This window comes from Scyliorhinus canicula, chromosome 8 (genome assembly GCF_902713615.1).
Source record: "Scyliorhinus canicula chromosome 8, sScyCan1.1, whole genome shotgun sequence".
Taxonomy (NCBI): Eukaryota; Metazoa; Chordata; class Chondrichthyes; order Carcharhiniformes; family Scyliorhinidae; genus Scyliorhinus; species Scyliorhinus canicula.
The window spans coordinates 18,885,375-18,907,586 of NC_052153.1; the positions used below are offsets into that span (position 1 = coordinate 18,885,375).

At 48.6% G+C, this 22,212-nt stretch overlaps 1 protein-coding gene across 2 annotated transcripts in view; it reads right to left on the reverse strand.

Moving 5' to 3' along the window:
- Positions 1–22,212, reverse strand: part of dnah6 (dynein, axonemal, heavy chain 6) — a 389,182-nt gene that overhangs the window by 125,998 nt on the left and 240,972 nt on the right. For both annotated transcript variants that reach the window (XM_038804236.1, XM_038804238.1), the window contains 3 exons: positions 17,526–17,693; positions 8,654–8,889; positions 3,894–4,155 (listed from right to left, as the gene is read on the reverse strand). In XM_038804236.1, the coding sequence (XP_038660164.1) occupies positions 3,894–4,155; positions 8,654–8,889; positions 17,526–17,693 (666 nt within the window). The remainder of the gene's footprint in view (positions 1–3,893; positions 4,156–8,653; positions 8,890–17,525; positions 17,694–22,212) is intronic.

The following is a 22,212-nucleotide window of genomic DNA, read 5'->3' on the forward strand; positions in this document are numbered from 1 at the left end:
TCAGTAGTTGAGGAAGAGGGAGGTGGCCAGGGGAATCGATAAGGTGGTCGAAGTGGATGGGAACCTGGTAGGGGATTCGGCCGGGCTAAATAGGGCATTCAGGGATTTTTATAGCAGACTTTACCGATCGGAGCTCCCCTCAGGGCCCGAGGGGTGAAACGCTTTCTGGACGGGCTGACTTTCCCAAGGGTGGGCAGGGCGCAGGTAGGTGAGTTGGGGGCTCCGATCAGGGATAAATAAATTTCTGAGGGCTTGAAGGCAATGCAGTTGGGCAAAGCTCAGGGGCCGGATGGGTTCCCGGTAGAATTTTACAAGAGATTTTCAGGGATATTAGGGCCTTTGCTGGTTAAGGTTTTTAACGAGGCGTGGGATAGAGGGGTGCTGCCCCCGACTATGTCACAGGCCACCATCTCGGTAATATTGAAGCGGGACAAAAACCTGGAGCTGTGTGGGTCCTACAGGCCGATCCCGTTGTTCAATGTGGACGCTAAGCTGCTGGCCAAAGCGTTGGCCTCCAGGACTGAAGATTGTGTGCTGGAGGTGATTATGGAGGACCAAACCAGATTTGTCAAGGGTAGGCAGTTGGTCGCCAATACTAGAAGATTGCTTAACATGATTATGATGCCCCCTGGAGGTTAGGGAGGTAGAGGTACTTGTGGCTACGGATGCAGAGAAGGCGTTTGATTGGGTAGAGTGGGACTATTTATGGGAGGTGTTGGGATGCTTTGGGTTTGGTAGGGGCTTTATTGACTGGGTCAGGCTGCTGTACCAGGTTCCGGAAGCTAGTGTAAGGACAAAGAAGGTGACCTCGGACTATTTTAGGCTGTACTGGGGGACAAGACAGGGATATCCCCTCTCCCTGTTGCTGTTTGCGCTAGCCATAGAGTCGCTGGCAATTGCGCCGAGAGCTTCTAGGGGCTGGAAAGGGCTGGTATGGGGCGGGGGGGGGGGGGGTGTGGAGCACAGAGTATCGCTGTATGCGGATGATTTACTCATTGTGGCGCTAACAATTATAGTCAAAGACGAGAGACAAGTTCAATCGAGGCTTTATTGCTGTGTGATGCTATTCCTCCGGCTGCAACTGAAGACTAGAGTCTGAGTGACTCACACGTATATTTATACACAAGCTCCCTGTGGGCGGAGCTAGCCGGCAGGGGCTTACCGGAGGAACCTGTATTACAGGTACAGCCATACATCCCCCTACTGCAAGTATGCATGTCTACAGTGGTTATCACCACACTCATATATGTGGTGGATCCAGGGGCGGGGATGAGGGAGATTATGAAGATTCTGGGGGAACTTGGATGGTTTTCGGGATACAAACTGAATATGATGTATGTAGTCCAGTCAAGAGGCCAGGAGGGTCGGCTGGGGCAGCTACCATTTAGGTTAGTGAGGGAACAACTTTAGGTATCTGAGGATACAAGTGGGGCGCGACTGGGGCCGGTTACACAAGTTGAAGTTGTCCCGGCTTGTTGAGCAGATGAGGGGCGAGTTTTGGAGATGGGATGCGCTCCCGCTATCACTAGCGGGGAGGGTGCAGACGGTTAAGATGATGATATTGCCGAGACTTTTATTTGTGTTCCAATGCCTCCCTATTTTCATTTGTTTTAAGAGGATCAACAAAATCATTTTGGGCTTTGTTTAGTGGGGGGGGTCTTGCGTGCCAAATCTGAGTAATTATTACTGGACAGACAATATTGCGATGATAAGGAAGTGGGTGGTGGAGATGGGGGCGGCTTGGGAGCGGATGGAAGTAGCCTCATGCAGGGGCACCAGCTTCGGGACGCTGATAGCGGCACCATTGCCGTTCCCGCTGGCGAGATATTCCACCAGCCCCGTGGTGGTGGCAGCCCTGAGGATCTGGGGTCAGTGGACGACATCTGTTGGTGAAGTGAGGGCGTCGGTTTGGTCCCCATATGTAACAATCATCGGTTCACTTCGGGGAGCTTAGATGGGGGATTTCGGGTATGGCAAAGGGCGGGGTTTGAGAAGATGGGGGACCTGTTTCTGGAAGGGAGCTTTCCTAGCTTAAGGGAGCTGGAGGAGAAGTTTGGGCTGACAGCAAGGAATGATTTCAGATATCTACAGGTGCGGGACTTTCTGCGCAGGCAGGTACCATCCTTCTCACTCCTGCTACGAAGAGGGATTCAAGACAGAGTAGTGTCTAGGGGATGGTTGGGGGAGGGGAGCATCTCGGACAGCTACAAAGAATTAATGGGGCGGAGGAGACACATACAGAGGAGTTGAAGCGTAAGTGGGAGGAGGAACTGGGAGGTGAGATGGAGGATGGCCTATGGGCGGAGGCGCTGAGCAGGGTCAATGCAACCGCTACATGCACAAGGCTCAGCTTGACCCTGTTTAAGGTGGTGCACTGGGCACACATGACAGCGACCCAGATGAGTAGATTTTTTTGGGGTGGAAGACAAGTGTGTCAGATGTGCGGGTGGACCAGCGAACCATGTCCATATGTTCTGGGCATGCCCAAAACGTAGGGGATATTGGCAGGGGTTCGCGGATGTCATAGAATAGTACAGCACAGAACAGGCCCTTCGGCCCTCGATGTTGTGCCGAGCAATGATCACCCTACTCAAACCCACGTATCCACCCTATACCCGTAACCCAATAACCCCCCCCCTCCCCTTAACCCTACTTTTTAGGACACTACGGGCAATTTAGCATGGCCAATCCACCTAACCCGCACATCTTTGGACTGTGGGAGGAAACCGGAGCACCCGGAGGAAACCCACGTACACACGGGGAGGACGTGCAGACTCCGCGCAGACAGTGACCCAGCCGGGAACCGAACCTGGGACCCTGGAGCTGTGAAGCATTTATGCTAACCACCATGCTACTGTGCTACCGTCATGTCCAGGGTATTAAAGACAAGGGTGGAAATGAGTCCAGGGGTTGCGATCTTTGGCGTGTTGGAGGACCCGGGTGTTCAGGAGGAGAGAGAGGCAGATGTTCTGGCCTTTTCCTCCTTGGTATCCCAGCAACGGATACTACTGGCTTGGAAGGAATCTAGGCCTCCCAAGTCAGAGGCCTGGTTTACCGACATGGCAAGCTTTCTCGGCCTGGAAAGATCAAGTTCGCCTTGAGAGGGTCGGTGTCAGGGTTCGCCCGGAGGTGGCAACTATTCATTGACTTCTTCGTGTGGAATTAATCGTCAGCAAGGGGAAGGGCTAGGGAAGTATAGAGTAGGGAGTTAAATAGGCGGGCCTTGGAGGGACGGATGTCGGCGTCTGTTTTTCTGATTACTGTTCTTTGTACTCTATTGTTTTTTGTACTGTAGTTGCTTGTTAATGCCAAAAATACCTCATTAAAATTGTTTGTTAAAAAAAATATATATGTCCAACAAGCGGCACAGTACAAACGCATTTCCTACGACAACTTGTTAGATTTGGGCCCGCCCAAATTAGGCAGCCGAGAGGTCAACCCAGCAAGCAGAAATGTATTCCTGGGGAGGGCAGGGTGGCAGGGGTGGTGAGGAAGTGAGATTGCAGGGCAGCGACAGACTCATCATCCTTGTACAGCTCAGATGAGTCCTCACGGTCCCAGATAAACAATTCGCACTTTTAATTATTAGGCTTCTTCCACTGGCTCGCTGGGTTTACTGAGCAGAGCATCTGTCCACTTTGTCATTGGACCCTGCTTTAGATGGATTCAAGGAAACTTTCCACCTGATTAAAACAGGTATCTGGGCAACACAGCGGAAGGCCCAAAGTAAGATGACAGCAGAGCCGGAACAGCGGCAGGTAAGCCAGCTGCATTGATTTAGGTTCTATCACAGCCCAATTTCCACTGCGTGGGGGAGTTAAAGTTATCACCGATTATCTTCAAATTATAACAATATATTACCTATAACAGCTCAAGTCAAATTTCTAACTTACCTGAGCCCCAGCTAGTTTCATCCGTTTTGGCTCTACCTCTTTGGAAACTCGAGAATACAGATCCATAGCTCTCACCCACATACACATGGATTTACAGGCTCTGGACACCTTCTCTACCTTTTCTGGCACAAAATCAGGGTTTTTAATGTACTTCTGGAGGCGTTGCAGAATCTGGGGTCTAATATTGTCTTTGTCATAATCCATGAGCTTCTTCAAGAAATTTGAGTCCCCAAGAACTTGTTTAGCTGCAGCCCAGTCAGTTCTGTAACATGAATAGAAAATGTGGTTTCATTTGTCTTCAAATTCAATGGTCCAATCCAAAAATAAATGATTCAAAGCATCATCGACAAAGTAACTTAATTCAGTAGCAGAGAAGTCTGCTGCTCCAAGAGTTCATTGGCTGGTATCTCACAATACAGCACATGCAGCAGGAGGAGACAATGGTCACATGGCACACAACATACAGAAGATGTTATACCAGACAGTGGTTAATATCACAATGGAACCAAGTACACATTATGACACAGGAATAGGGAACGAGTTCAATCAGGATTAGCGGCAAGGTTGAAGGCGAGGTGTGCATCTTATCGAAGTGGGCAGTGAAAATTAGCTGTATCCCTAAGTTAAAATGTCACTGGGATTTGCCAATTACTCATAATTATTATCTCAGTAATTTTCATTTTGCATGAACTGCTCCAGTGACGATGTAACTTCAGGAGGCCCTGTTTCACTGCACATCAGGCTCCATAAACTTGAGCATTAACTAATGTATCAGTAAAGGCCATTAAAATCTTACCAAACCAATCACTTTCCAAGGTTTAACTGACTATGTGGACACATACAGCCCTTTGTGCTCTCTTCATCAATCACGTGGCATATAAAATAGGAATAATTATTATTGTATTAGTAGTTAGTTACCTATGCAAGAAAAGACGACATATGTCCTACTCATGTTTGGAAAACTCATGCTTCACTTTCAGCAAAAATTAAAAAAATGACAGATGGTAAGAATTTTTCAGAGTGAATTAATGTTTGCGTTTCTTTGTTTATTATAAAAATATGTTTTAACGATATTTAATGTGCGACCCACTTTGTGGAGCGGGAACTTATGAACTTCGGTTGCTACTTTATTTTACTGCCATATGTTCCTTGACTTAAAACACTTCAAATGGTAGATGTGTGCATACCGGTCAACTGTAGAGAATCCAGCATGCCAGCCCCTTTATCTCCAAATACTGAGATACACTGGTGCTTTAAGATATTGGCCCTGAAAATCCCAGGCAGATTTCAATCCAGAGAGTGCCAGGAATTTGGGATAGGATCCCAGCTACATCAGAATTTCATCCATGAAAGAGTCACTGAAAGGGCCTTAGGAACATCGTCTATCAAAGGGATGTGTACGGGTACGCTCTTGCGCTTCCCTGGGAAACTTTACCCAATTCATCTTGAAAAGGCCTCAGCAGAACCCACATCTGAATATTGCTGCCATTAGATGCAAGAAATAAATGAACAGCAAACATTTCGGCTCAGGAAGTACTGGGAGTGATTCCAAAATTAGGGGTGGGTATTTTTGACTTCAACTTGCAGGCACAATGGAATTGTGCTCTTCATATAAATAACAATATTTCCATAATTTGGAATGGATTATTCAACATCTGCTCCAGTTGGACGAAAGTTCAACGCTTGTGCAAGGAGCCTCAGTGAGTTTCAGGGTTGTAGTTTTTGTTTTATGATGGGCACTATAGAAAGGCAAGTTCAGTTGTCACCAAAGAGCTACTCTTTGCCCCAGACCCCAACTGCAACTATAGAAGAAACCTCAATACACACATCGTTACATGCTCTAAATCTCCTGTTCAAAACAGCCCATTCAGGTGTGTTGCCCAACAATGAAAAGGCATAATGTTTTTTTTAAGACCCATTGCCTTGAATAAATAATGAATACGGAGTATTGTGGAAGCTGACTGACGTCAACCCTTCACAGCTGTCTATTTTCTTTTAAACACTTTTTAAAAATTAATTTACGGGATGTGGGTTTGCTGGTTCTAGGTCAGCATTTATTGCCCATCCCTGGTTGGCCTTCAGAAGGTGGTGATGAGTTGCCTTTTTGAACTTCTGCAGTCCCTGAGGTGTAGATCCACCCCTGTGCTGTTAGGGAGGAATTTCCAAGATTTTGCCCCAGCGACAGTGAAGGAATGGTGATATATTTCCAAATCAGGGTGGTGAGTGGCTTGGAAAGGAACCTCCAGGCGGTGGGGTTCCCAGGTATCTGCCGCTCTTGTCCTTCTAGATGGCAGTGGTTGCGGGTTTGGAAGGTGCTGTCTAAGGAACCTTGGTGAGTTACTGCAGTGCACTTATAGATGGTACACATGGCTGCCACTGTTCATCGGTGGTGGAGGGTTTGAATGTTTGTGGAAGGGAGAGCATCAAGCAGTTGCTTTGTCCTGGACGGTGTCGAGCTTCTTGAGTGTTGTTCGAGCTGCATTCATCCAGGCAAGTGGAGAGTATTCCATTGCACTCCTGATTTGTGCCTTGCTGACAGGCTTAGGCGGGAGGCGGGAGGCGGGGGGCGGGGGGGGGGGGGGGGGGGGGGGCGTCAGGAGGTGAGTTTCTTGCTGTAGAATTCCTAGCCTTTGACCAGCCCTGATAGCGACAGTATTAATGTGGCTAGTCCAGTTCAGTTTCTGATCAATGGTCACCCCCAGAATATTGATTGTGAGGGATTCGGTGATGGTAATGCCACTGAATGTCAAGGGGCGGTGGTTCGATCCTCTGAGTAAGTTAACAGAGTCAGGATCCCAATCCTCCAGCAGCAGTGGAGCATTGATTTTTAAAAATAAATTTAGAGTAGCCAATTATTTTTTTCCAATTAAGGGGCAATTTAGCGTGGCCAATCCGCCTAACCTGCACATCTTTGAGGGTGAAACCCACACAGACACAGGGAGAATATGCAAACTCCACACGGACAGCAACCCAGGGCTGGGATTCGAACCCGGGTGGTCAGCGCCGTAGTCCTAGTGCTAACCACTGTGCCGCATGCCACCTAGCAGTGGATCATTGATGAGATATGCTCCTCTATGCCGTTATGACCAAGTGAGGAGGAAGGAACTGGCTCCCCTCTGTTCAGCCTTCTCTACTAATCACAACAAAGGTTCATATTTCTTTTCCAGGGGGATATGCCTTCGCCAAATCCAAAAGAACTTCAGATTTAATAAGGAACCAATCAATCAAGGTTTTCTGGAGTCAAAGAAAGAGTGCTTTTCAGGAGGTCAAGCTTGGGTCTGCAGCCCACCCTGGGGAAGAGATTTTCCATCTCCTCATTGGCATCCAGAAATAGGTCCACTTCAGACTCCCAAAATCAGGAGGCAGGTCTTCTCTGAGACATCTTTATGGCTGGAATGAATGTGTGGTGAGTGGAGCGCTTATTAGCAGCTCCAGCTTCTCAGCTCTTTGGCGCGAATTCCGGCCCCAGCAGTTACGTCGCCTGCTGAGCCGGGAATTGCTTCCAATTTGCGCCGGCAGAGGGCTGACGTGTTGCATGTCCTGAATTATGGAACAATAAGCGCACCAACGGGAATGCGAATTGCCCGCTATTCAGTCCCAGCGGGAACACTTAGGGTGCAATTATCCTAAAAGGTAACAAAGCCCCTTTGCGAACACGTTTAGGGGTGTGTTTCCCGGCCACCCGCAATGTGACTCGCATTGAATAAGGGTCCTGAACAGGGAACACGCGGCCGAGGTCACACATTTTGTACAGTGGGAACTACGCTTGCTGGTATTCCCCATTGCAGCAAGCGATGGGACGCCATTTAAAAATGGTGTCCCGAACTCCAAGGCCTCCGAAACAATCCCCAACCTCCTCCCAAGCCCAAACGCACTATAGGAGGGTCCGCGCCCCCCCCCCCCCAATACCCCCACCCACAGGTCCCCACCCATACCCCCACCCACCCACACCCTCTCCAACACCCCCCCTCAACACCCTCACCTCCTCTACATCCCCTCCAACACCCACATCAGGCAACTCCAGCCCAACCGCATGCACGCCATAAAATGCCAGCTTGGCACCCTGGTAGTGCCCATGTCAGCTAGCAGTGTCACCTGGGCAGCTTGGCAGTGCCAGGCTGGCACCCAGGTGACACTGTCAGGGTATTAAACTAGCACTGCGAGGGTACCCAGGTGGCACCAGCAATGCCAGGGCTCTACCCTGTCCAAAGGGCATGCAGCTGCGGGCTTCTGATCCCCTGGGAGGCCCCCACAAGTGCCGTTCTGTCTGGTCCCCATTTGTTGGGATGAGTGCTGAACAGTGCTCACCCAAGGTCTCTGAAGCGAAGGGGTTGAATCCCAAAGCCTCAGGTACTTTGGGAATCTGTGAATTAGAGGGAGATGAGAATTGTTAATAGTCGAGTGGATGAACATTGTCAGAGGGTGAGGAGAGAAGATTAACACTCTCAGGTAGGTAAGAGCGGTTGAACAATATTTGGGGGGTGAGGGTGAGCATCATAGAGGGTGACATTGTGACGTGTTGAGGCTAACTGCTCCATTTAAGTACTGGCAATGGGCCAAGTTCCTGATAATAATTATATCGTTCCTATGATCGAATGCAGAGGTTTGGGCAAAATCGTGCAGTCCTACAGTCTAATGAGAATGACTTGAGGTTATGTTGTCAGTTAGACAATTTGATTGTGAAGATAGATAAATACACAGATAATAACAAGGAAGTGCAGATTAACTATGCATCAACATCTTAGTACAATAATACTCACTTTGCATTAAGCAAGATGCAAATGGCTTCCATGACAGTCATAACCAGATCCGGAGGCTTGGTGAACACCCTGACCTCAGATATATCTGCTTTGTCCAAAGAGTCAAGAGCTTTATTTGCTGCATCCAAGGCAGGCATAGCTTCATCAAGATCCCGCTGTGCATCATCAGCTATAGCTTGAGTGTCTGCAGCTTTTGACTTGGCTAAAACCTCATCTTCCTGTACAACTTTACGAATCTAATGCAACCAAAAGAAAATTGGCATTATAAAACTCACATCTATATTTGAGCATTATTCAGTTTAAACGTCATCAACTGAATAATGGGGCATATTGGCTGACGTAACGGAAATGTTTTGAGAAACTATCAAGTGAATTTCATAATCCACAGCAAATAATACAGAAAAAGAATCAAGCTGTAAAAGTAACTTTAAAAGCATTGTAACCAGAACATTATTGCAAAAGGTTCCGACACATAGACTGTAAGGAAACTCACTTTCATGTTATCACCAGTAAGTCATTCTGTCTCACTTAAATATACAAAATGTGGTGAATAAGATTGCTGAGCTACAATTACACATACCTGCGTAGATGGTGGCTTAAGAATTGTGAGGACTGAGTACTCAATACTCAAGGATTACTCAGAAAAAGTAGGGAAGGGGAGAAAATGGAGATGGAGTGGTGGTACTGATTCTGGAAGAGATGGTAGCGTTGGAAAAAGAGAATGTCCTTGAAGGGGCAAAGATAGAAACCATTTGGTTAGAATTGAGAAGGAAAAATGGGGTGATCATGCTACTGGGACATTCTTTTGATCTCCAAATAGTGAGAGAGATGGAGAAGCAAATCTGCAGGGAAAAGTGATGGCATTAGAGGACATTAGTTACCCAAATAATGATAGGGATAATGCTAGAGTAAAGGATAAGCAGAGGGAGGAATTTCTGAAATGTGTTCAGAAGAGCTTCCTTTAGCAGTAGGTAACCAGTCCAACTAGGAATGAGGCGTTGCCGAATCTGGTACTGTGGAATGAGCTGGGCCAAATGGACCACTGATCTGTGACAGAACACTCGGGTAAGATTGATCATTGATCATAATAAGGTTCAGGTTATCAATGAAGAGCAAGGAACAATCTAAAGTAGAACCTTTAAATTGGAAGAGGGTAACCTTCACTGGAATGAGTGGTGATCTATCCAGATTAAAATGGAACAGTAAATTGACAACCAAAATTATAACAGAACAATGGGGTGATCTGAAAGGACAAGGTATTTCAGGTACAGGCTAGGTGCATTCCAACACGGGTGAAAGGTAAGGGAATTAAAGCCAGGACTCCTTGGGTGACAAGAAAGGTAGAGAATATGATTAAACAAAATGATGCATGCCATCTTTTAAAATTCAGTTACGCGATGTGGGCATCGCTGGTGAGGCCAGCATTTGTTGCCCATCCCTAGTTGCCCTTCAGAAGGTGGTGGTGAGTTGCTTTCTTGAACCACTGCTGTTCTTGAGGTGTAAGTACACCCGTTAGGGAGGGAGTTCCAGGATGTTTACCAGCGACAGTGAAGGAACGACGATATATATTTCCAAGTCAGGATGGCCAGTGACTTAGAGGAAACCTCCAGATGGTGTGGTTCCCAGGTTTCTATTGCTCTTGGTAGTGGTCGTTGGTTTGGAAGGTGTTGTCTGAGGAACCTTGGTGAGTTACTGCAGTGCATCCTGTGGAGGGTTTGAATGCTTGTGGAAGGAGTAGCAATCAAGCGGGGCTGTTTTGTCCTGGATGGCGTTGAGCTTCGAGTGTTGTTGGAGCTGCACTCATCCAGGCAATTGGAGAATATTCCATTACACTCCTGACTTGAGCCTTGCAGATGGTGGACAGGCTTTGGGGGGGGTCAGGAGGTGAGTTAATTGCCGTAGGATTCCTAGTCTTTAACCTGCCTTGGTAGCCACAGTATTAATGTGGCTAGTCCAGTTCAGTTTCTGATCAATGGTAACCCCCAGGATGTTGATTATGGGGGATTCAGCAATGGTAATGCCGTTGAATGTCAAGGGGTGGTGATTAGATCCTCTCTTGTTAGAGATGGTCATTGCCTGGCACTTGTGTGGCGCGAATGTAACTTGCCACTTGTCAGCCCAAGCCTGGATATTGTCCAGGTCTTGCTGCATTTGGACATGGACTGCTTCATTATCTGTCTATATTCTTCAACGTGAAAAAGGCAAAATACAATAAATTGAGAGGAGGAAGTGAAGAGGAAAATAGACTGGCAAAAAGAAAAGATGTGAAAACGATGGCAGTTAATGGAAAAGAGTTGCTAAAACAATAGTAAGTAGGTAGTAAGAGATGGTGTGGTGCCTTACCACAGTCAAGGCCAGCAGCATATGGGAATGCCTGGGGTTAGTGTAGCAGGCGGGGAAGCCTGCAGTTGGAAACAGGCAATGCTGAATTAGGTTGCTCCATGCATGGATTACACCTTCGTTTGTGATAAGGAGAACCCTGGGGAAAATGTTCGGAAAAGCAAAACGATGAAAAAAAATACACGGTGCAAAAGGATAAAACATATTGCGGTAAATTGGTGCCGTGGATTGTCTGTTCTTAATGCCACCTTCATCATTTTCATTGCATTCAGTCAAGGTAGTGAAATCGAATATCAAACCCATTTTGGCATACCAGAAAAATGGCAGATGTGGCCCCAAACGAATCCGGCCCCAATGCCGGTTGCTGTATTCTCCAGCGTGGTTTTCGGGCGGGGGCGGGGTTCACACCACGCCGGTCGCGGGCCGTTGGCAGCAGCACCGCCCCGGCGATTCTCCGGGCCCCGATGGGCCGAGTGGCCGGTCGTTTTTGGCCAGTTCTGCCGGCTTGGGTTAGGCATGGTCCTACACGGTGGGACCTGGCAGGTAAGTCTGCTGGGGCAGTCCTCAGGACCTCAGGATTCAAACCCGGGGGGAGATGCCCCCATGGTGGCCTGACCCGCGATTGGGCCCACCAATCTGCGGGCGGGCCTGTGCCGTGGGGCACTCCTTCCTTCCGAGCCGGCCCCAGTAGGGCTCTGCCATGGCCGGCGCGGAGAAGACAACCCCCTGCGCATGTGCCAGAAGACACCGGCCAGTCTGCGTATGTGCGGAACCACGCTGGCGGTTCCACGCAAGCGTGAAATCACGCCTGCCCTTCGGCGCATGCGCGAACTCACGCAGTCCATTCGGCGGCGGTTGTAGCGGCGCCAACCCCTCCACAGTCCATTTAGCTCCCGGACATGCGGAGAACTCTGCACTTTTGGGGGCTGTTGACGCCGGAGTGGTTGGCGCCGGTTTGACCGCTGGCCTGGGGACTTAACCCCCCGGAAAGAGAATACCGCCCCAGGGTTCAACTTTGGCCTTGGGTCTCTGTCTGTGTGGAGTTTGCTCATTCTCCCCATGCCTGCGTGGGTTTCCTCTGATGATCCAGTTTCCTTCCATGGTCCAAAGAAGTGTAGATTAGGTGGATTGGCCATGCTAAATTGTCCCTTAGTGTCCAAATATATAGGTTAGGTGGGGTCACGGGGTTACGGAGGTAGGGCCTAGGTAGGGCGCTCTTTCAGAGACTCTGTCCAGACTAGATGGACCGAACAACTTCTATCTAGTAGTCCCGAGAGAGAACAGTGCTAACATTTCGAGTCTGGGTGACTCTTTGTCAAAGCTTCTGAGATTGTCCAGCATTTTCAGTAATTTACGTTTACTTCAGGAGAGTAGTCCCCTTTGTCCTGGCTTACAACACTTGTCATAATATACACCAGTATATCATGGTGCAGACACACACTGATGCGCACACACAGGGACCAATCAACATGTAAAAACACCGAGCCAATCACCAGTTAGAATACACACACTATAAAGGCAGAGGGCACCAAGGTTCCCGTTCATTCTGGGTGCTGCCTCGGAGTGTAACAGGAACTTATTCAGCCCAGCACGGACTCACAACACGTGCTGAGAGAATCAACTGGTTCGGACAAGGCTTAGGTCTCTCGTTCAAGTTAGCATTATTTAGACCCACAGTCATCGTGTGTTAGTTAGTTAGAAGTAGTTAATAAAATTGAGTTGAACCTTCACCAGTGTTGGAAGTGTCTGTTCATCTCTCAAGACTACACAAGCCAACACATCATGATACCAGGAGTTGAGGAATGCTCGCACCTCTGAGACCTACCCTTCAGTGATCTGCCTTCCACCAGTCTCGCGCCATCCTACCGAATGGACTCCGTTCGCCCGCTGCCGCCTCTCCGCATTGCAGGGAACCTGGGTTCCAACTGGAAACTTTTCAAACAGCGCTTCCAGCTGTACCTCGAAGCCAGGGACCTGGAAGCTGCCTCGGACGCACGTAAGATTGCTCTCTTCCTCTTCACAGCCAGTGACCATGCTCTGCACATTTACAACTCACTCACCTTCGATGAGGGGGAGGACAAATCGAAGTTCAAGACCATAATACTGACGTTCGACAGCCACTGCACGGTCGCGGTCAACGAGAGCTTCGCGAGATACATGTTTCAGCAACAAACTCAGGGTAAGGACGAGCCTTTCCAGTCCTTTATCACCCACCTCCACGTCCTTACGCAGTCCTGCAACTACGGATCCACCTCTGACTCCATGCTCCATGACCAGATTGTTTTTGGTGTATAATCTGAGCCCCTGCGCCAGCAGCTACTAAAAGTAAAGCAGCTCACTCTCTCCACGGCCATTGAGACCTGTGTGCTTCATGAGCATGTCTACACGCGCTACTCCTGCATCCAGGCTGCTGAAACGGCGCGGCAAGCCCCTTATGAGGCAGAAAGGGCCCAAATGATAAAACCTCTTCAGGCTCTGGACCTGAACGAAGGCGGCCATTTTGCGTGTTTTTCGCGGAGTCCCGCACCAACATGCAGCGAGCGCGCTGACGTCACGGATCGCTTTGCGCAGGTGCGCGCTACGCTGGATCGCTCCGTGCATGCGTGGTGGCGTGACGAACGTCCCGATGCTCCGGCGTGTGGCAACTGCGGCTCCGCCCACTTAAAGCGGCAATGTCCCGCGAAGTCCCAACGCTGCCTGCAGTGTGACAAATGAGGCCACTACGCTGAAATGTGCAGATCTTCCATGCCTGCTGCTTTTCTAAGGTCCACCAAGCCCCACAGAGTCGTCAGGGCTATCCAGCCTGCCATCAATGAACCTACTCTACACCTTGATTCCGACTGTGCCTGAAATGACCCACAGGTCGTGGGTCCCGTTCCAAATCAGCGTCATTACTACCAACAGGATGTCCCCCAAGCGTGGCACTGAACCTGTCCACGTCCAGAGCGTCAGTCAGGATGATGAGTGGTGTGCCACCCTTACGGTCAACCGGTCCCCTGTCAGGTTCCGCCTGGACACTGGCGCTTCTGCCAATCTCATCGCATTGTCTGATTTCCGCAAGCTCTGCGTACAGCCTGCTGTCCTGCCATCTGCCTGTAAATTGCTGGACTACAATGGCAATGCCATCGCCGTCAGCGGCTCCTGCCGCCTTGAGGTGACACATCGTGCTCACACAGTCATTCTCCCGCTCGAGATTGTTGATGCCTCAAAAGCCTCCTTGCTTGGTGCAGGGCATGCAAGCTGCTCCACTTAGTGCAGAGAGTACACTCTCTCTCTTCAAGTGATACACCTGCATCCTCTGACACAGACTTCAGGGTGCAGCTCGACTCCATCATCCAACAATACCATGATGTTTTCAAGGCATGGGCACGCTCCCCTACACGTACAAAATCTTACTGGAGCCCAACGCCACGCCTGTCATTCACGCACCTCGCATAGTCCCAGCGCCCCTCAGGGACCGCCTCAAGCAACAGCTCCAGGACCTCCAGGACCAAGGAGTAATCTCTAGGTTCACGGAACCCACAGACTGGGTAAGCTCCATGGTCTGTGTCAAGAAGCCGTCCGGCGAGCTGCGGATCTGTATTGATCCTAAAGATTTAAATCAGAATATCATGCGGGAGCACTACCCGATTCCGAAACGGGAGGAGCTCACGTCCGAGATGGCCCACGCCAAACTATTCTCAAAACTGGATGCCTCGAAGGGCTTCTGGCAGATCCAACTAGATGAGTCAAGCAGGAAGCTGTGTACGTTCAACACACCCTTTGTCAGGTTCTGCTACAACCGGATGCCGTTCGGCATCATCTCTGCGTCCAAAGTTTTCCACCAGATCATGGAGTAGATGATGGAGGGGATCGATGGCGTCCGGGTATATGTAGACGATATTATCGTCTGGTCAACCACCCCGCAGGAACACATTGCCCGCTGTGATCAGGGCGTACAAGGAGACATTTGCCCGACATGGCATTCCGCTGACCGGCTTCGCCCAACACTACAATTTCCAGCACGTTACGTCCAGTCCCCTGTACCCCCAATCCAATGGGAAGGCGGAAAAGGGGGTCCACATCGTTAAGTGGCTCCTCAGCAAGGCCGCCGACGCCGGCTCAGATATCCATCTTGCCCTCCTGGCATATCGCTCCCCCCCCATTTGCCACCGGCCTGTTGCCTGCTCAGCTGCTAATGAACCGCACCCTCAGAACGACGGTGCCATCGATTCTCACTCCCAACCTCGATTATGTCCCCGTGCTCCACCGCATGCACATGTCTCCACTGCAGCAGAAAACTTCATACGACTCGCAGGCTGCTGACCTTCCTGACATCCATCCACGCGACAAGGTTCGCATCCACCTGCTAGGTGGTGGCTGGTCTGCAGCTGCTGTCGTTCTAAAGCAGGTGGCCCCCCGCTCCTTCCTGGTCCGCTTACCAGATGGATCCATTCGGCACCGCAACAGGCGTGCTCTTCGCCTGCTTCCAGGGTCGTCACGGGATCCTCCGACCAGCTCTTCTACTGATTCTGCCGTGGACTGTGTGGCGCTTCCGGTCGCTCTGCCTGCCCTTGACAGTGCTGCAGCCCTCCCGGCTCCTGAGGCACCAGCCATTACCCCACCAGCCATTACCCCACCATTGAGGCGGTCAATCAGAGTTCGTCGCCCACCTCAGAGACTGAACTTATGAACTCTGCACACATGTGGGCTTTCTGAAATGTTCTTCTTCCCATATTCTTTGTTGTTGCATTCGTTATCCAGTGATTTGTAAATAGATTTGTTGGTTGTTCCAGTTCATGGTAGTCATCTGCACCAGGCACCTTCCTCTGTAAATAGTCTTGTTCTCTGTATATAGCTTTGTACATATGTCTTCGCACCTCACACGTAGCTAGGTACATTCTCCACACACCCACACTATTGATTAGCACATGCCTAGATCAACATTTTTTTATAAAAGGGGGGTGTCATAATATATGCCAATATATCATGGTGCAGACACATACTGATGGACACACACAGGGGCCAATCAACATGTACAAACACCGCAGCCAATCACCAGTTAGAATACACACACTATAAAGGCAGAGGGCACCACGGTTCCCGCTCATTCTGCCTCTGAGTGTAACAAGAACCCATCCAGCCCAGCACAGACTCACACCACGTGCTGAGAGAATCAACTGGTTCGGACAAGGCTTAGGTCTCTAGTTCAAGTTAGCATTATTTAGACCCACAATCATCGTTTGTTAGTTAGTTAGAAGTAGTTAATTAAAATTGAGTTAAACCTTCATCTGTGTTGGAAGTGTCTGTTTATCTCTCAAGCCTACACAAGCCAACACATCAACACTAAAACTGATTATTTCATTTCTGTTCATTGAACCTTGCTTAATAAGGTTCTTGATTAATAAGGGGATCAGGGGTTATGGGGAGAAGGCAGGAGAATGGGGATGAGAAAAGTAGCAGCCATGATTGAATGGCGGAGCAGACTCAATGGGGTGAGTGGCCTAATTCTGCTCCTATGCCTATGGAACCTTGATGCATGCAAATAGTCTGCCACAACCCCTACATTACAATAATGGCAACATTTCAAAGGTAACTTCATTACTTGTAAAGTGCTTTGGGACATCCTATGGTCATGAAGAGTGCTATATAAATGCAAGGTTTTTTTTTAATATTTTAAAAAGGTTTATGTTTACACTGTACTGGAAGTGTAACAGTGTCAACAATTATTGTTAAGCAGTTTTCCAGAAGCCTCTTGAAAGTCTAATCTTATCTTGCAATAACACTCAAACTCTGGATAGACCTACCTGGAGTACATTAAGCAGAGCATTCAGCCTCTCAAGCTTGTTCTACCATTCCGCTAGGTCCTAGCTAATCTGTACTTAAAATTCACTTCCCAAAATTTGATTGTTCATGGAAAATTTCAAATGATCAAGTATCTGCACCCTTTGAGGGGATGTGGGACATAGGCCAATTGGGCTGAATATGACGTTTCTGCACTGTAAATGCTACGCAATTCTAACTTACATTCCTAAGTGAGTGGGGCAATCTTTCATTACACTTTGCTGATGAGCTGTATGTTAGTGGCTGCAGCTCACAAGCTCAATGATAATGAGAGCCAAAACCCAATATTGGGTGTGCCTTGGTCCTCACCATCAGATGCATGTCCCACATGTATCCAAAAATGGCTCATTGGGGGGGGGAGGGGGGGGGGGGGGGGGGGCTACTAATTTTACTACATTACAGGCTACTTCAATACAATCAGAGCTAAATTGCAAGACTCATATTCCATTCAAAATGTTAGCTGTTTTTCACTCCATAGATACCTGCAAACCTGCCAAGTATTTTCAGTATTTCATATTGCTAGCACCCAGGGTATTTTGCTCTTATTTTAGTGAAGCTCCAAAGGTGTTCCTTGAAAGATTTCAGAATGCTCAAAAGAATTTTCTTAAGAAGGTGCGAGAGGGAAGCTTAATTACCAGAAAGGGAAATTCAACAGTACGGAGCTAATAATCATGGACTTCCTGAAAATGATGATGTTTAGATTGCTTACCTGGTCTGCCTCTGCATGGTCCACACTTAATGTCTCCATTAAAGCATTTACATCAATCGATTTCTGCTGAAGAATTGGCTCCAGAGCGGAAAGGTCAACTTTCATTTTGTCTACCAACACATTAGTCTCTAGCAATTTGGTAAGACCATTCTTCACACGATCCCGAGCCTGATGTTATACCAGAAATATTAAAATTAATTGAGTTAGTGCAATCATTCATATTGACATTTTCAGCTGCTCAGATCACACCTAATGCAGAAGGATCACATCATGAGTTCAGGCACGTGCAAAAAAGGATGCATATTTATGAGCAAGAAAATGAAATAATCATTGACATGAAACATCAGTACGGCAGCACAAATGGATAGCACTATGGTTTCACAGCGCTAGGGTCCCAGGTTTGATTCCCCACTGGGTCACTATCTGTTCGGAGTTTGCACATTCTCCCCATGTCTGCGTGGGTTTCCTCCGGGTGCTCCAGTTTCCTCCCACAGTCCAAAGACGTGCAGATTAGGTGGATTGCCCATGATAAATTGCCCTTAGTGACCAAAAAAGGTTAGGGGGAGTTATTGGGTTACGGGGATAAGGTGGAAGTGAGGGCTTAAGTGGGTCGGTGCAGATACGATGGGCCGAATGGCCTCTTTCTGCACTGTATGTTCTATGTTCTATCAATTAATTATTTTAAATGAACTATAATCAAAGAATATAAAGATCCCTTAGCAAATCCTCAATGATATCCACATTGAAAATGCTGAACCCTTTCTCGGGTATCTCACAAATATATTCAGAGTAAGTAGAATTTACTAAGTGACTGAATATTTTTGTGGCTGAAAGGGCACAAAATCCATAGAATCTCTACAGTGCAGAATGAGCGTGGTAAAATGGACAGCAACCTGAATTTTAGGCCGATATAAAATTGGACACTTTAAATTAAGAATTGGAAATGTTAAATTAAACCATAGTCAGTTCCAGGCAGGCCTGATAGGAATTCGAACAGCCACGTTTGAATCCACTGAACACAGACAGACATTTGGGACATGTCTGGGCCTGCCCTGTCAAAAGACACCAGAAGATAATCGGTTGTTTGGATTGTTTGTTGTGGATTGCCCAGATAAAGCTAGACTTTCTGGCACCCAGTTTTCCTGTCATTACCACATATGGAGTAAGGTTACGTGCAGAAAATATAGCTAGAGATGGACCCCAGGGGGTGGGTTCCTGGGGCGCGATTCTCTGAAATGGAGACAAAGTCCCGACACCGGAGTGAAAACCGGAGTGTTTCACTCCGGCGTTGGAGCCCGCTACCAGCCCCCTATTCTCACGCCCTCGAGGGGCTAGGAGCAGCGTCGCATTTTTTACGCGCGCTGGGCCCTGGTGCCGCTTAAAAAGCGGCGTCTCATAAATGACGCTGCCGCATCGCGTAAATGAAGTCATCCGCGCATGCACGGGTTGGCCGGCGCCAACCTGCGCATGCGCGGTTGCCGTCCTCCCCGAGGCCGCCCCGCAAGAAGATGATGGCGGATGGATCTTGCGGGGCGGCGGAGGAAAGGAGGTCCTCCTTTAGAGAGGTGGGCCCCGATCGCGGGCCAGACCCCATCGGAGGCCCCCCCCAGTGAAGGAACCCCCCCTCCCCCCTCCCCCTCCACAGACTGACCCCCAGCATTCCCGCACAGTTACCGCCGGCAGCGACCAGGTGTGGACGGCGCCGGCGGGAACCTGTCGGGTCGGAGCGGCCGCTCGGCCCATCCAGGCCGGAGAATGGCGGGGGTACTGGAGAATCGGCGTTTTGAGTTTCCCGGGCGATTCTCCGGCTGGCGCGGCACATAACTCGACGGGGCCGTTCTCGCCGGTTGGGAGAATGGCGGGATGGCATCGGACCGGCGTCGCGCGATAAAATGGAGCGGCCAGCGATTCACCCAACCGGCACGGCCTCGGAGAATCGCTCCCCTGGTGTCCTACAGAGTTGCAATCGGCAACTCCATTGGGTGTTGCGAACCGCGCCACACAACCTCATTGGCTGAGGGCCAGAGAACTTTCTGGAAAGGCACAAAGAGGGGTATAACGATCAACCACCCAGGACCCACCCTAGCAAAGATGCGGAGCCAAGATAGCAGAGAAGATTTGATGACAGACCAGAGGATGGAAGGAAACAGCGTGAAAGACCGACCTTCGCGGGCGAAGGCCCTGAGACAACCTAGACTCAGGAAATTGGACTCGCAGCTTGGCTGAGTTCATCGGCATGGGTAGTATTAAGAATCTTGGGATTATTATTAGTTAGGATAATTTAAAAGGGATAACTGTTTTACCATCTTTAATAATAAATTTGGTTGTATCACAAACTTGTATTTATCCTTTGTTCATCTCACAAATAAGGGGACCTGGGTAAAACGTGAGAGTAATAAACTGGTCGAAGTATCTGAGGTTTTACAGACAAGAAAGGCCATTCGGCCCATCGAGTCTGCACCGACTACCCAAAACAGTACCCCACCTAGGCCCATTCCCCCACCCTATCCCTGCAACCCCACCTAACCTGGACACCTTTGGACACTGAGGGATAATTTAGCATGGCCAATTCCACATAACCTGCACACCTTTGGACTACAATCAAGGCCGGCTCCATGGAGATCAGGATGCCTACTTCAAAGGCCGCCCCTGATGAGGGGGTTCAGCGATGATACCTTTTAAAACTGCCCACTCAGCGCTGAGGTTATACTCCCTCCAGCTTTCTTCCCAGCCCCCCCCCCCCTCCCATTGGCACAATTATCAGGGGCTTGCTCCCCACCTCTGTACAATTATCAGATGCTCTGCTCCCCCCACCCCTACCATAACCACCACGACAGTATCGCCACCATTCCCCCTGCTCAATGCCCGTTGCCCCCTCCCATCACTGAAAGACCCCCATCTCAATGGATGCTCCCCTGTCCCTGCCAATCCCAACCCCCTTAATGGTTATGGCACCTCCCCACCTCTCCCCTCTATCCACCACCACCACCACCACCACCGCACATAAGGGAATCCCCCCTTAAATTGGGCTTCCCAGAGAGCCCGCTCTTGTCACAGGCTGGCACTCAGGCATGCCCCTCTTCCCCCCCCCCCCCCCTCCGCTGCTCACCAATGATTATCGTCACCTTGGCACCCCTGATGGGAATCTTTGACTGTTTCCGTGGTTCATAAGCTGTTGTGAGCCTCACCAGCTTGACGTCACGTCGGTGAGGTTTAAATATTCAGTGGGGGGGGGGGGTGGCATAGAGAGATCAGGCCTTTTAATCATTTGTAAGTCCATTGAAATGTATTTAAATGAGGTTTGGGAACCTGGCTACGTCACCAGTGAGGGGCGGAGAAAAATCGGGAAATGAGATCTCGCCGGCGAGAATCCCATTTCGTGACTCTCCCAAGGTTTTGGGCCTGCGTCACCATTCATATTGGCGCTAATCGCGGGCGCAAAATTGCCCGTCTGTGTAAATAACGATAGGTAAACAATAAAAACCTTTCAGCAGTCACCAACTTTCTGATTGCACCATTTGTGAACGTGTACTAAATCTGACAGAAGCTGCAGAGGCTATTGGCTCTACAGGGCCACTGAGCAATAGGTTAGCTCCACAATGACTGTTCATATCATCCTCTGCTTATTTGACAAACTGAGTGATTTGCACATGAAAATGGCAGGATGAAGATGTGCGATCCCGAAGCAAGCACATTGGGATATTTGACAAAAATCATGCCTGGATGGTCCCTGCGGCACATTGGTAGAATTCTGGTCACAAAGATGTTATGAGGATTGTATTTTCAGACCAGAACTCCGCCGCCAACCCGCCAACCACTTAATTTCATGCAGCACGAGTAAAAGGCATGAAATAGATAATGAACAACCACCGAATGGAACGACAAAACGTAATCTACGGTAACCACCTGTTTTCAAGCGACATTTTACTCTGTCAAATGCAATTAAAACTAAAAATGATATTTAGTTCAACATGGATATGCTTTAAGTATCCCTTTGTTAACCAAGGCAAAAGTATGAATAAGTAATTCACAGCAGTCCACATAAACCAATTCACCCACACTTCATAAATCATTAAAGGCAACAATCCATTATTATCTGGGGAAACAATTCTCATCATGTAAAAATCATAAATAATGTAAACATTTTACTATAAATGTTTTATGTTGTTCCCACAGAGTGGAAAGAAGCATAATTCCAATTTTATTGCCATCTGGTTGTCAATCTACACAATAATCTATAATGGCCAATATATTCCGGTCAGGGTCAGAACTTTATTTTTGACCCTGATCAGTCAGAAAAACCACCCACCCCTACCCACTTTCCTCATCCACCCACAACTATACATTCATCATCCACTAATACATTCATTCACCAACACACTGAGAATCTTTGGCACAGTTACGTACCAGAACATGGCAACTAGTGCCATAAAAAGGGGTGTGATTTCACAGAAAAAAACAGCGGATGGACAGCTAAAGAGATGAGGGACAGCATAAAATTAAAACAAAGGGCTTAAAAAATGCAAAGAACAGCACAGATCCTACCAAGTGGGAGAGATACAAAGACCAGCCAAGGGCTACAAAGCAGCCTGTAAGGGCTACTAAAAGGGATTATGAAAGGAAACTTGAAAGGGACATCAAATTCAATAAGAAGTTTTATTGTTACATAAAAGGAAAGCTGATGGTC